This window comes from Perca fluviatilis, chromosome 2, assembly GCF_010015445.1.
Source record: "Perca fluviatilis chromosome 2, GENO_Pfluv_1.0, whole genome shotgun sequence".
NCBI lineage: Eukaryota > Metazoa > Chordata > Actinopteri > Perciformes > Percidae > Perca > Perca fluviatilis.
The window spans coordinates 44,353,436-44,369,513 of NC_053113.1; the positions used below are offsets into that span (position 1 = coordinate 44,353,436).

General features: G+C 41.4%; 1 protein-coding gene and 1 long non-coding RNA gene across 3 annotated transcripts in view; both read left to right on the forward strand.

The window, feature by feature from the left end:
• The window catches only part of LOC120574587 (RNA-binding protein Musashi homolog 2-like), a 472,078-nt gene that overhangs the window by 123,064 nt on the left and 332,936 nt on the right, over positions 1–16,078 (forward strand). For both annotated transcript variants that reach the window (XM_039825004.1, XM_039825005.1), the window contains exon 6: positions 14,860–14,952. In XM_039825004.1, the coding sequence (XP_039680938.1) occupies positions 14,860–14,952 (93 nt within the window). The remainder of the gene's footprint in view (positions 1–14,859; positions 14,953–16,078) is intronic.
• LOC120574619 lies at positions 3,676–4,827 on the forward strand. Its single transcript, XR_005641876.1, has 2 exons — positions 3,676–3,969; positions 4,420–4,827. It is a non-coding gene; the product is annotated as an uncharacterized LOC120574619 (long non-coding RNA).

A 16,078-nucleotide genomic window follows, 5' to 3' on the forward strand; every position in this document is an offset into this window, starting at 1 on the left:
TTTAGAGCCAGATGCAAGCCAGTTATATATTGATTAAATCAAACCATTCTCATTGCAATTGTAACTGATTAGTTTTACATAGAAGAAACAAAGTTCCTCACTTGCAGATATTTAAATAAATGTTTCCCATGGAATGTCATACATTAGAGAGATTTCCTGAAAGGTCATTATAATCCCTTCTTTAAAGAGTTCACCTACTTTACTTATTCCTTTCTTTGCCCACATCTGGAATCCTGCATCCAGCTTGCCTGGTTTAAATGAAACATTGCCCCTCACTGGGTTGAATTGTGAGAGTCCAATATGTTCATATATTATTTTACCTCATACCATACATTAACCATATTAAGAACTGTAGGGTGGGCAGTATGTGTTCTTAAGTACTTTAGCTTAGCTAAATACAGGTACAAATGCAAAGGTACCTGAAATGAGCATCTCCAGAAGAAAAATAGAACATTTAAGTTCTCAATTGTGTTGCTAAATAGTACCAATAAAGATTTGGACATTTCAGCCCCCCAGTATCAAATGGAAGATACAGCAGAGATAAGCGGATCCGAGGACATTTCTTATTCCATGAGTGTTGTTCCGGGAGGTGCAGGAGCGATGTAGGTCGTCTTTTGGCAAGCTCGGAGAGGCAAGTTTCCTCATTTCGATATTAAACAGATAACTTTGACTCTGTCCCTCAGATAACGATAGAGTTTGCAATTTAAAGTACTTGGGCTTTTACTAACCAACTTTGAAAGCGAACTATGAAGCCACCGACTGCTAAACCATCGTCCAATAAAGCGGCTTGTGGTACTAACGCTAGCTCGCCGGAGGACTCAACTGACTGCAGTGATGACAGTCAATTCAGTTCAATTCAATTTTATTTATAGTATCAAATCATAACACAAGTTATCTCGAGACACTTTACAGAGTAGGTCTAGACCACACTCTATAATTTACAAAGCCCCAACAATTACAGTAATTCCCTCAAGAACAAGCAGTGCGACAGTGGCGAGGAAAAACTCCCTCTTGGGAAGAAACCTCGGACAGACCCAGGCTCTTGGTAGGCGGTGTCTGACGTAGTAGTTCATGTCATATCAGTGCGCTGCAGGGCGTTACAGGATGTAGCGTGGCCCAGCAGAGCATGGATGGACGTAGCAGGAAGCAGCAGGGTTCAGCAGGATGCAGCATGACATTGCAGGGCACCGCAGAGCTTAGCAGGGAGTGCAGCAGGACCACGGCGACAGCTGCAACCAAGATCTTGGTGCCAACGTTCTCCATGGAAATACGCTGAAAAAACATAAGGACTCCGCTAGGATTAGTAACAAGCATTTCTGGGATGGGATGCACACAAATGGTAACAGAAAGGGAGAGGAGAGAGCAGCTCAGTGTGTCAAAGGAAGGAAGTCCCCCGGCAGTCTAGAACTATAACAGCGTAACTAATAGAGACACGTCAAAAGGAGAGGTTGCCTGTTCAGGCTTGGAACTCTCCCCTGCCGGATCGGGCTGTGCTGGCCTGCCTCCCTCTACTTTTGTTATATTATTAATCTAACGACTATGAAGAGAAGCATGTGGGCCTGGTTAGGCGGATGCTGCAACTCCTTAACTATAAGCTTTATCAAATAGGAGAGTTTTAAGTTCATTCTTAAATGCGGTGACAGTTTCTGCCCCCCGAACCCAGATTGGGAGCTGGTTCCATAGGAGAGGAGCCTGATAACTGAAGGCTCTGGCTCCCATTCTACTTTTAGAGACTCTAGGTACCACAAGTAACTCTGCATTCTTGGAGCGCAGTGCTCTAGTGGGACAATAAGGTATTAGGAGCTCTTCTAGATTTGATGGTGCTTGACCATTTAGAGCTTTGTAGGTCAGGAGAAGGATTTTAAATTCAATCCTGGATTTTACAGGAAGCCAATGCAGAAAGGCTAATACAGGATAAATATGATCTCTTAGTTCTTGTGAGAACACACGCTGCAGCATTCTGGATCAGCTGGAGAGTCTTAAGGGACTTATTTGAGCAACCTGACAGTAGGGAATTACAATAGTCCAGCCTGGAAGTAACGCATGCATGGACTAGTTTTTCAGTATCGTTTTGAGACAGGATATTCCTAATTTTGGCAATGTTACGAAGATGAAAAAAGGCTGTTCTTGAGCTTTGTTTTAGATGGGCGTTAAAGGATATATCCTGATCAAAAATAACCCCTAGATTTCCCCTAGATTTCTGATACTAACTAGTATGCTAACCAAGGCGCTGAACTCTCTAAAAGTTGATATTTGCACCAAGATATAGCGGACCATTGGTGATGTGCAGGCTGACATCGCTGCTGTCAGAGAGGAATTGACCTCCTCCATAACCACCTTGCAGGAAACTGTTGAAGAGCAAGAGAGCCATCTAAAGGATCTAGAGAAGTCAGCAACCACTACCAGCGAATTTGTGTCTGCGCTTGAGATCAAGGTGGCGACGCTCCAAAGCCAAGTTAAGGAATTACAATCCAAGTGCGAGGATCTGGAGAGTAGGTTCTGGAGAAACGACATCAGGCTGGTGGGCAAGAGAAGGAGTCTCAGCCACTAAGATTGTCTCCGGTGTGCTGCAGGATGTGCTTAAACTGAGCGAGAAACCATTACTCGACAGGGCTCATAGGACTTTGCAGGCCAAACCAAAGAGCCAGCCTCCGAGACCTTTTGTCATCAGGGTACACTACTTTTAGGTCCGCAAGCTTATTCTGCGCCAGGCACGTCAACTGGGGTATCTCCGCTTCAACGGTCGACCAATTTACATCTTCCCTGACCTGACCACTGCCGAGGCAAAGTGGAGGGCGGCTTTCGACGTGAGGAATCGGCTACGTGAGATCAAAGGGGCTCGTTTTGGATTCGCATCACCCTACCCAGAGAAAAGGAACATTTGTTCAGCGATGGACTATGTGGTCTCAAAACTTCTTGACACTTAAGTGCAGGTAGATAGCGAGGCAGCTGCAGGGGATTGTGTTTTTTATGTTTTATATGTCTGGGCTTATGATTCACTGCAGCGCTGTCTCTCACCTAACTGTATCACTGTGACATTTTCTTTGTAGTATGGCTAACAGCTTAGCTGGAGTTGTAGCAAGTAGGCCTATTACTTTTGTTAGCTGGAATGTAAGAGGCTTGGGTAAGCCCACAAAACTCAACAAGGTTCTTTCTCATCTGGATTTATCAAAGAGACGCATTTGAACATTTCTGACCACACTAAAGTATGCAAAAGATGGGTTTCTCAGTCATTTCATTCATTATTTAAAAGTAAAGCAGTACCTTTTGTTTTATCCAATGTTGTAGCAGACCCCAACGGGTGCTATGTCATTGTAACAGGGACGTTATATGGATACTCCATTGATACTAGCAAATGTATACGCCCCCAACAATGATAATGAGCTTTTTTAAGTTTTTCTCCTCTTTATCGAATATTGGCTCTCATCAGGTAATTATAGCAGGTGATTTGAATTGTTGCCTTCAATCCCTGGACACATCTGCCAGGAAAAAATATGCAATGTCAAAATCTGCAAAAGTCATAAATAGGCATCTTCATACTTATGGTCTGGCTGGCATTTGGAGACGCCTGAACCCCAATTCTCAGGGTTAATAATTTTTTTCCCCCTGTCCATCACACTTATACACGTATAGACTATTTTCTTGTTGACAATAAGTTACTTCCACTTGTTCAAGGTTGTAGCTATCATGCTAGACTTATCTCATGGTGTGTCTCAAATCGCGCACTTCTGTACTTATACTAACTATTTGAGTACACTCAAAATTTAACTCGTCGAAGTGTGGTAAATGCAGTGCACTACAAGTACCCGGATGGTGCACTCATAACGGTGAAAAAGTTGAGTGTGGATCGATGGACACTTTCCACACTCAACTGTCGCCATCTTGGCTACGTAGCGGAAGGGGCGGAGCTAACAAAAGGTGAAAAACTTTCGATAATGGCGGCCGAATACGCGACAGCGAGACCCAAATGTAAGTTCAACATTAGTCTTTTTGCTATACTTGTTTAACATATACGCAATCTGTTTATGTATGTGTGGTGAATTTTGCAGTCAGTGATGATTTTTTTACCGCGAATTATAACGTTTATTTGCATCGTAATTTGACGTGCTATCAAGCTAGGTTTAGCTAACCTTAGCTAGCTAACAGCGGCGAAGTTACTGGTACTTCTAGCTATACTCTTTGGTTTAACCACTGGCAAATAAGTTATAAACTAGCTAACGTTACATGTGTTGTGGTATACGGTTCTTTGTTTTAAACTATCGTCCTCACTGTAGACGATTTTAGCGTTAGATGTGTGATCTGGTAAATATACATTAAGCTGCGAGCGTTAGTAGTAATGTTACAGTACGTTAATGTATGCTATGTTATATCGTATTAACAGAGCTGTTTCTGTCCTGATCTGACTGATATAATCGTTAGGGACACGGACAATGCTGCCAACTTGAGGGAAGTCCTCCTCTGCTGAAAGGCGAACAACCTGGGGGAGGAGAGTGAGGATTTCCCTGCTGGTCTTGTGGACAGCACTGTGCACTGTCAGTGTGCAAAGGCTCTGGCTAAACCACGATCAGATGTACCGCTGGCGAGCCAAAAGAGGAAGACAAGGGCCTCGATGACGGGTCCCACGCCGTGCCGAGGATGTACCGTTAAAGGATCCTGCTGGAGAGTCTGAAGTCCACCCTCATATCACTTTCCCCATCAAAGTACAGGGCCAGCAATGAATAGAACAATAGGATCTATTTAAATGTCTATTGTGTTGCCTCTGCTTTCACTCTTGTATTTTCACTGTAATTAATAGCTATTGCAATAAACACCCTTTATATAAACATATATGACTATTTTCTATGTTAACGTTATATGTCAGTTGGACACCATTTTAATTGCTCCAATTTTGCTAAATAACTCAAAATGGCCATTTGTGGTTATTTATTTTTTTTTACAATGAATTAAGAGCAGAAGCATGAATATCATCATACCTGGATGTTTACGGTTGCATAAAATAAAGTGCAAAAACAAGCAACAATAAAAACAATCATTCATTTTGATGAACAAGGCAGAAATGTATGGTGACAACAGGTGGTGGGAATGCTCTGCCCTGGGTATAATTCACAACTTCACAGAAGAAGAAGGAGGACTGAGATGTTTTGATCGTCACTTCCTGTAAGTACAAAAGGCAGTGCGCGATTTGAGACAATACTCTCCCGTCAAATTTTACGCACTATGCAAGTAAGTACATAGTGTACGAAGTGCACTTCCCTTAGTGCACTTCGGGAAGTGCGCGATTTGAGACACACTATCAGATCATTCACCCCTCTTAATGGATTTAAGCTCAATTAATGCGGAAGAAATTATCTTGAAATCTAGACACACCTATTATGAACACGGCGATAAACTTAGCCATCTTTTAGCGCACCAACTTCGTCAATCTGCTGCCTCGCAGGTCATTTCTGAAATTAACACAAGCGGTGGCCTTACTAGGGATCCCGAAGAAATTAATAATGCTTTCAGGAATTTTTAGATTTCACTCTATACTTCAGAACAGCAACATACCATTGATGATGACTGTTCCATTTTTTTTGCTAACCTCCCTGTACCAAAACTATCAGAAGACATAATTGGAAATCTTGAAAGACCAATTACTGCTGCAGAGGTGGGGAGGCCATTATGGCTATGCAGAGTGGTAAAAGTCCTGGACCTGATGGGTTCCCAGTTTAGTTTTCCAAAAGATTCTCTGCAAAGATTATTCCTCTGCTTCTTAACATGTTCTTTGAGTCTCTTGAGTCAGGCATCCTTCCCAAAACCTTACGGTCTGCCCAAATTTCTCTACTTCTGAAGAAGAATAAGGATCCTCACTGCTGCGGTTCCTATCGCCCAATTTCACTACTAAACATAGATGAAATGATCTTGGCAAAAGTCCTTGCCCGCCGGCTTGAAAAAAATCTTACCTGACATCATATCAGCTGATCAAACAGGCTTCATCAGAAACAGATTTAAATTTTCTTTCAACATCATATACTAACCAGCTGACTATTCCAGAACTTTTACTATCGTTAGATGCAGAAAAAGCTTTTGATATGGTCGAGTGGAGTTACCTTATTTTACACCCTCGAAAAGTTTGGTTTTGGCCAAGTTTATTTCTTGGGTCAAGTTACTATACACTTTTCCACTCTCTTCAGTTCGTACCAATAACACTCTCTACGATTAATTTCAGATAGACCGTGGCACAAGACAGGGATGTCCATTATCACCCTTGCCTTGGCCATTGAGCCACTATCACTTGTTCTGAGGCACAATCCTCTGGTAAAAGGTGTCATGAGAGAGGGCCAGGAACAAAAAGTGTCATTATATGCAGACAACTTACTTTCATACATTTCAGACCCAGCCCAATCAATCCCACGTGTTTCGCATTTTAGATCGATTTCATAATCTCTCGAGCTATAAACTCAATTTACAGAAGAGTGAACTGTTTCCAATTGCCCGTCAATACTCATTCAGTTCTCTGCCTTTAAAGGTCTCTAACAAATTTACACATCTTGGTGTCAATGTTGTGGATAAATTCTCTAATCTTTTTTCTGCAAATTTTTCGTCTCTTCTCAAACAAACCGAACTTAACCTTAAGCATTGGGGTCCCTTCCACTCTCTGTTGCAGGCCGTATTAATTCTATCCGAATGAACATTCTCCCCAAATTCATGTATCTATTTCAATGCATCCCTGTATTCATCCCCAAATCATTCTTTTGTAAACTAAATTCTGTCATTTCGTCCTTTGTGTGGGATAGCAAAGCTCCCCGCATAGCAAGAAGTATTCTACAGCATCCTAAATGTCTTGGTGGCATAGCGGCCCCAGATTTTGTTGCCTACTACTGGGCTTCTAATATACGCCCAATTGTACATTGGCTGTATGAGGATCCGGGTGCTGATGAGCCATCATGGTATGTTCTTGAATTTTTATCCCGTCTAGCCTCCTCTTTGTCAGCCATGGTCTATTCCTCCATCTTTGAATCCCCAACGGCCTGTATCAGAAACAAGATTGTGGGATCAACCTTAAAGATCTGGGCACAGATGTGTCTTCATTTTGGATGTACATGTCTCACCCTAAAAGCTCCTATCCATTCTAACCATGCTTTTACACCTTAGTTATTAGACACGTCATTTCTGTTCTGGCGGAAATTAGGTATTACGTTTTTCTACATCCACCTTGCAACCCGGTTGAGGTGCTTGTAGAGCAAACTGAATCATTTAGGAGCATCATTTCAATAATATGCAATAAACTCACACAGGAGCGCCACTCTCAGCTTCCCTTTCTAAAGGCTTATTGGGAATTTGATTTGGGTGAAATCATCACTGATGATATGTGGCTCTCAATCCTGCAAAGAGTACATCAGTTCATCGATACGTGCTAGGCACGGCCTAATGCAATGTAAAATTTTACACCGCTCGCACTGGACCAACCAAAAACTTTCAAGACACTTCCCAAATATTAGTCCTTTATGTAATAAATGTCATTCGTGCCCTGCCACTCATGCCCACATGTTTTGGGCTTGCAGGAAACTTAATGACTTTTGGTCTTTGATTTTTGGGGCGGTCTCAGATTGCATATGTGCAGGTATAACCATCAGTCCCTGCCCATTCATGGCCATTTTTGTGTCTCCCCAGATCATCTTGGTCTGTCTAAAACACAATCAGATTGCATTGCTTTTGTGACTGTTACTGCCAGACGTATTACTTAAGTGGAAAGATCCTCACATATAGGTAAGGGCTTCCACATTTCTATTGATTTATGTACTGAGTTTGTTATTACTTCATAATTTGATGGTTATAGTTTTTAAATAGGGTGTTATCTTGATGCCCAAATATTTAAAATTAGATGAGAGCTTGAAAGTAAATAACTATTGGTTTATATATTGTCTTTCATTTCCGTTAGGCAGCATTAGTGATGATTTAGAATTTTTTACTTTATATCTGGAGATACTACCAAACAGGCCGATTAGATCTAACAGTGCTGTTATGGACATGTTTAATTGTTTTAAGAATAAAATTACGTTGTCAGCAAAAATAGCTATTCTATGATCTATGTTGCCAATTTTAATCCTATTTGCCTACTAGCTACTATCTAATTGCTAGTGTTTCAACAGCTAGTAAACATAAGCGGTGATAGAGGTGAATGTTGGGGGCAACCTCTTGTAATATTGAAGGGCTCAGACACCACTTAATAGGCCTACGTCAGCTATAAGCTTGAGATAATATTTGTAATATATTACATAATATTTGTATTATGTAATATTTTGTTCCAGTTAAGGAAAGTACTTCGCAAACCAAATCGAGCTATAAAGAGATAAAGTCCAGTCAACCCTATCAAAGGCCTTCTTTGCATCAAGCGAGAGAAGTGCCGTGTCTTTTTCTTCTTTTTGGCAGTACAGTATATTAAGAACGTGCCTAACATTATGGAATCCCTGCCTTCCCTTTACAAATCCATTTTGATCATCCCCCACAATACTTGGAAGCAAACCCTCTAGCCTTTTCGTCAAAATTTTACTGAGGATTTTTTTATCATTGTTTATTAAACTTATAGGTCACATATTCTCACATTTAGTGTAAGGTTTTTCTAGTTTTGGAAGCAGGATAATCAAGACCTCTCTCATGGAGGTAGCCATTGTTGTAGGATTCTAGATACATCTCATAAAGTGGAGTTGCAAATTTATCCTTAAAGTATCTGTAAAAGTCAATTGGAAGGCCATCAAATTCCTTTTAACTCCACTAATTTGTTTTAAAGATTTTTTTGGGGGTGATATTTTAGGTCTTTATTTGATAGGACAGCTGAAGACATGAAATGGGAGAGAGAGGGGGAATGACATGCAGCAAAGGGCCACAGATTGGAATCGAACCTGTGGCCGCTGTGGCAATGACTGAGCCTCTGTACATGGGGCACAATCTCAACCATGTGAGCTATCCAGGCGCCCCACCACTAATTATTTTCACACACCATTAATGCACGCACGTTTTTCAATGTGGGTCTCAGGCCACTCTGTAGTTTGGGAAATCAGGCAGTGATGCAACACTGCTGCACTCACCATAGATTTCTCTCAGTAATCACAGTTACCTTGGGCTCACACCCAGGGCCTTATTAAGAAAATGTGGTGCCCCCTGGGTACTATACCTCAATGTGTGTATGTTATGTTGTATTGTCTTATGTTATGTTATGTGCAGCAGTGCAAATGTACTGTTGTGTGCTTATGTGCTGAGGTGTTTTTTCCTGTTCCCACACTGTTCTTATCTTTATGAGGATAGTCTGAGAGCCGCTTTTTTGTTTCCCTCTCCTCTCCTCATGTCATGCTGTATCTGTTGCGAGAGTTAGGAGAGAGTTGAGATGGCGCCGCATATGGCGACTCGGTGTGTTTGTGCATGTTGCTTTAATGTGACTTGCACCTACGATACCAAGACACATCCCTTGTGTGTGTAAACATACTTGGCAATAAAGCTTTTCTGATTCTGATTCTGATGTAGGCATATGAGCAGTGAGCACTATATTCAAATGTCTCAATTCAAAATGTCTATCAATTCAAAAAGCCAAAATCAATAGTAATATATTGCAGCATTGTGGGTAGGTTAAATATGTATTTTTCCGACTTTATTTCACGGGCCCTGAAAGCAACTCCTCTGGTCAAAAACTTTCAAAAGCATCATGGGAAAGCTAAAACTGCTTAAGCATCACAGCTGACGACAATAAAAGGACCTAAAATGAATAAGATATGGAAAAAAGACTATCAATATTAGATCTAAGAATATGGATTTTTGCAGAAAGTCCTCTGAAAGAAATACGAGTTCTAGGAAAAGAAGCGCAGACTGTGGACCGGTCTTTACACTTCTCTGCATACTCAATAAACTCACAAAGCATACCGGCTGTGCTGGCCGTGTTATGTTCTTGAAAAACACAGAGAAGGTTTGGGCGCAACCAAGTCTCACCCAGAGGTGGGGGGGGTTTGTGTAAAAAAATGTTTTTCTTTGCTTGCCAATTACATTGAATCAAGAAAGCCAACCACTTATCATTTTTTATAACAGTTAATATTTTACATTCATCATTATGATAACATTTTTGGGGGTTAAACTGGCCACTTTTGATTATTGTTAAACCCCCGCCCCATCCCCCAAATTATTTGCGCGTACCTGTGGACCAACTCAACTCTGACAGAGTGGGGAGGGGGAGTGATAGTGGTCATGTAATATTGATTTATTTATAATGTATTATTATTATTATTATTATTATTGTTGTTGTGAAATTAGTGTTCATAAACGAGTAATGTATGGTCTTTCAACAATTTCAAGTGAATAATATAACAATTCACGGAAAATATTGTTAAAGCTTGTGTCATGTGGTGCCCCCCCCACTGGTTGTGAATGGTTGGTGCCTCTGGGCACTGGCCCAAGTGCCCTTATGGATAATCCGGGCCTGGTCACACCACATTATTTTGACCCACAGTGGGAACTTCGGTCGCATGCTTTGATTGTTATGAAGATAGAGGAGAGGCATTTCGCTGATGCATGTGCTGAACACTTCCTGCAAGTAGCCAGATATTGGGACATTATACATAAAGTCAGCACACAATCATGGGATTAATTGCAATTACATATTTTAATCCATTGCCAACCCAAATACAAAGTTGTAAATGCAACCTAAAGCATATTTCTACGCTTCTACTGTATTATGCACAAAACTACATTGTCTCCACTTCCTCACTGTACAAAAGTGTAGCCACCATATCCCAGATACGGGCACTGCCATCTTGTAATTTTGGAACCAGAGTCTGCGCAGTAGAGATCGGTAGTGATGGACAAATGAAGCTTTGTTTCTCTTTTTTCTGAGCCCACTAGATGGGGCTCTCTCTTCAACAAAGGGTTGAAAACACACTGAATTGTCATTGCTTTAACCTTTTTCTTTGAATAGAGAGAACCATCTAGTGAGCTCAGAAAATAAAGAAAATGGTTCACGAAACTTCATTTGACCATCACTAGTGATCGGGCGGTGGAGCCGTGGTATCGAAGTCCTGCCCATACACCCGCCCGACCAATCGTGAGTCAATCCCAGCTGTCTATGATAAGTTTCACCCCATTTTTATAGCATCAAATAACTATTAGAAACCAAACTTAAAAGAAAAATGAAAATTTGAACAAACAAATAAAATGAGGGGTGCGGGGGCTTATGACCTATACTGCAGGCAGCCACCAGGGGGAGATCAAGATATTTTGGCTTTACTTATACAGTCTATGCATCAACCCCTGTGCTACACCTCCTGTGTACACATATTGTTCGTCTGTGATCAGATCAAATTCAAAATGTTGCCAGCCAGTTTTGAGAAGTTTGGCTTCCTTCATGAAATGAAATAAAAGGAGTCAGAAACAATTGTCATAACCAAATCATAACCAGCCCTATTAAGCAATCCAGAGCATTTTTAACAAGTCGTGCAAACTAAATTTCAAAGTACATTGTTTGTCATTGCCTTTCAAAACCATTCCAAAAGACAATTACAGAAATATTTAATATAAATGTTTCCTGATCTGCTGGCTCGATGGTGTTTTAAAGCTGCTGTAGGTAAGATTGTGAAGAGCCAGGACTTTGCTAACAAATTTGAACATCGACAACTTCTCAGTCCCTCCCCCCTTTCTGCTGCAGCCCAAACTGTCTCCTAAGCCCCTCCCACACAACGGAGTTTGACAGAACTGCCAGTCGGCATGTCAGACAGACAACATTTTCAATAACTAAACACTAACACAATGTTAACTTTACTCACCAACAGTAAAACGATGCTAACTAGCAGGCTAGTGTTAGCCATTTCAGCATCATATCAGACCAACCACTGTGCAAACGTTACTATCATGCTCACCAACGTAGCTTTGTGGACTTTTGACTACTAATAACCAAGTGAAAGATAAATCATTCATGGTAATTATGTTACCTGTTGAGAGGAAATGTGGCTACATCTGCATCATTCTTCAGATCTTTAAAATCCCGGAGCTCACGCTACCTCTGAAAAGCCACTCCAATATTCACCGGAGTTTTGGGAAATCTTTCTGCAGCTTTGAGCACGGGGAAGGGGGGAGGGGAGAACGCTCTTATATGCGTGCCTGAGCAGTGTTTGACAGGCAGATAGACCCCCCCCCTGTGGCCCTGATTGGAGAAAATCAACCGGGAGCGGTGGAATTTTGCCAATCGCAGTACAGGCTGTAGGTGGTGCCAGAGGAGCTGGATTTTTTTTATATTACATAATTCATGTAGTTCTACTGGAACATAGGGTCAGTTTCAGCAAATGTGACAGAAAGTTAGTTTTATAAGACTTACCTACTGCATCTTTAAGCCCCCAACGCATCCTTCAAGGCAGCGCTGCGACCCTTGACTTCAAGGCATCTAACCCTAAACTTAACCCAAACCTAACCATAACCATTACCATTACCATAACCATAACCATAACCATTGTCTAATCCTAGTGCCTTCCAGGCAGCGCTGCCCGGAAGGAGACGTTGGGGGCTTAAAACACAGATAAACGATCTGCTGCTCTGATAAAGGTTTGGTTAAGTTTAGGCACAAAAACTACTTGCTTAGGGTTAGGAAATTATCATGGTCATGGTTAAAGAAATCAACATTGAGTGTAGTTGGGAGGTGGCAGAGGAACAGCGGTCTCTAATATCAAAACAGTTCATGACTCTAAAATCTACACATGGCAGGCCACAGTTTGAGCTGGCATCCTCGGCAGTGGGAGCTCACCTTTACCTCTGTTGCACTGCCAGGCAGCCCCTCACAACATCTGGCATTTCCTGCTTCTGCATTATCATTCCAGTCTCTTGGCTGAGTCCTTGTTTTCCAGCATGCTCTGAGAGGGAATAGGAGATTTTGCAGCTTTGGTTATACTCCTCATCTCACTTCTTAGGTTTCTGCAACAGAGAGGTATGTGTATAAGATGTTGTATATTTATCCTATTTGTTCAGATTAAATGTTGCTGTCTAGTGTGATCACACATGCATATCACCAGTCACAGATGGCATAAGAATAGCAGCAGAGAAGCAGGATTGGAATGGAACAGCTTAAAGTGTTATTAATTTGATTGCAATATGAAGGATCTTCTACAAGAAGAGTTTCAGCATAGCTGCAACAACACTACAACAACAAACTGTGGTTGATCGCCCTGTGGAAACTAAAAAAATCAGTGCAGGACTGGGTTGTAACTAAGATCCCTTGGCTTTTTCCCCCTGCCAGCAGTGTGTGCTTGTGATGTTGATAAATCTGCCTTTGTGTTCATTTCACAGTTTGTTCCAGAACATGTTAACTTGACATTTACTGACTAAATCTCCATGTGATATCTTGTGAATATGCATGGTCCCTATAGGATATCTTCCTATAATTTTGGTGACCCTTAACCTTTTGTCTCGCACCGCATTTTATGCTTGCATTGGCCTTTTGGTTTTAGGGATGAAAGTACGGATGTAACGATGCATTGTGAATTGGTTAAAAATCACCAAGAATTTTATTTTTATTATTACATTTTCAGCACTTATTTCGAAGTCCCATATTTTCTGTTATAAAAAACCTTTGAAAACGGGTCAAATTTGGGAACATGAGGGTTAAGTGGACAAAAATCGAGGCTGCACAATTGCCCCATTAGGTTACATTGCAGTCCCGCTCATGCCGGCCCGTCATTGCGATCTCGCTAAATACTGGACCAATTTCAAAGATTTTTGGTCACATCAGTCTGTTAGACACAAATGCATAGAGAAATCGGGTCAAGGTTGTAAAAAACGAAATTACCCTTTAATACCCCTGATTCTGATGAGATGCTACAAGAATGAATATGTGCTAATATCTTGGGTTTTAGTGAAGATAGTGATAGAAGTCACCATGCCATTTCAAGACCCATATTTTTGTCCAGAAATGACACTAGTCAACCTGCTGCGATATGGAAAACTTTGATTCATTTCCTCACCTCACTTACACACTGCTAACTCTGCAGTTGGGTATTTATTGTAGCTGCAGTCATGATAGTGGAAGTGGCTATCCTCATCATTAAAATGAATGGTGTCAGGCTCCAGCAATGGTATCAGCCACCAAATGAGCTAATAGTGTTTCTCAGCAGTGAAATATAACCCCCCTAATGCCCTGCAAGAGCCAAGAAGACAGTGAAATAGAGCAGGTGTGAGATCCACTTCCACTATCCTGACCAAATGGCTCTTAGTAGTACCTGGATTTACTTTGCTGCAACATTTTGCCCAATTGTTTACTGATTTTAACATGTTTTGTTCCTTTTTTTCTTTTCATCGTCCCACACATGCAGGCTAAAAAAAGAGAACATGTTTATGACATTGTTTATGAGCGTTGATGCTGACAAATCCTCCTGTAGAAGTCCTGTAGAACTGTGTTCTTCTCTGACAGTGGGAGCTGCCAGTGGAGACTTCACAGAGTATCATCACATTCCATAAGCTCCAACTGCACAACCCCCTGTACTCCTTCCACATCAATAGAGCAATGGCAGAGACATTTTTTAAAGCACCGTTTAAATTTTGTGATCAGTGACGTGAGCATAGTCACATATTCATATTCACTGTCCACTTTTTGCTTCCTTGGTACTTCTGCCATGTCCAGTGTCTGTAACAGGCAAAGCATCTGTAGTAAAGATTCGGTTTTAGCATCCCAAGCTGGTGGAACCCTGCTTCATGCACGCGCACACATGCACACGCATACGCACACACACACACACACACACACACACACACACACACACACACACACACACACACACACTGCCTAATACTCCTTATTTTGTTGTGTGAAATGTTGCTAACCTCCTTCGTTCTCTTTCTGTCTTTTCCTGCCTCCAGATGGTCACAAGAACAAAGAAAATATTTGTAGGAGGATTATCAGCCAACACAGTAATTGAAGATGTGAAGCACTATTTTGAACAGTTTGGCAAGGTAAGACCATTTGGTGTGTTTTCTCTTCTAGGCCGCTCTGTGTTTGTGTGTGAGGGCTTGTGAGGTGTGTCGTTTGAAGGTTCAAAGCAGGTTGAGGATTTTAGTGCAGCTGTATGAGTGAGATCTAAAGGCAGACTGCTGCTGGTTCTCTTGTGAGTTTAATTGTCTGGTGCTGTTGTGGATATCCTTTGAAAAATCCAAGACACCAAGAGAATAGAATGGACCTGGACACCAGTCCGATGAGATGTGTCTGTTTTTAGAGGAGTTATGTTATCCAGCTGTCCAGAGTCAGATGAGAAGAAGCAAATCAGTTTCATCTCTGTGTCCAAGGCTGATATTTAGTTTACTGAGGCTGTCAACTGTGTGTGTGTGTGTGTGTGTGTGTGTGTGTGTGTGTGTGTGTGTGTGTGTGTGTGTGTGTGTGTGTGTGTGTGTGTGTGTGTGTGTGTGTGTATATGTGTGTATGTGTGTGTGTGTGTGTTGGATGAGGCTAATAATAAGCTGATGGGGTAAATAGAGAAATTCGAACAGTTGAGAGGATAATGAGGAGGAGAGGACAGGATGGCGACAGAGCAGTGTGGAGGAATGATTAGATTAGGTTTATGGTACATGGTACGGAGGTACCTTTATTTTATGTGGTGATTAAAACATCTTGGTAATATATGACTTTACTACTGCTAGGTTAACAAGAGCCAGGCACACACTGAACGTTCAAAGTACTTAGGAAGTTAGTTTTGTCTGCTGTGAATCAATGGAATGACTCAGCATAACAGTGATTTATTTTGATTCTATGTGATTCTAAAGATCGACATTCATCAGTCAAAAGGTTTCTCCTCCTTCCCCAGGTATTGATCAAAGGCCGAAGACATGTTAAGTTTGTCCACCAGTGATTTAGGTAATTTCCAAACAGACACTTTGTATTGTAACAGGGGATCTATATGAGGATCTATATTTACAGTCACCATTCATTGGCAATGTTGATGGTCATCAGCTCTGTACACTTTGTGTGGTCATAGGCGGCCTTACCTATGTTTTAACTGTTTCAATTGAAATGGGCCCCGCCCTCCAGGTGGACCCCAATTGACAGGCAAAAATGTATTAATTTACCCCTGTTTGTATGTGATTT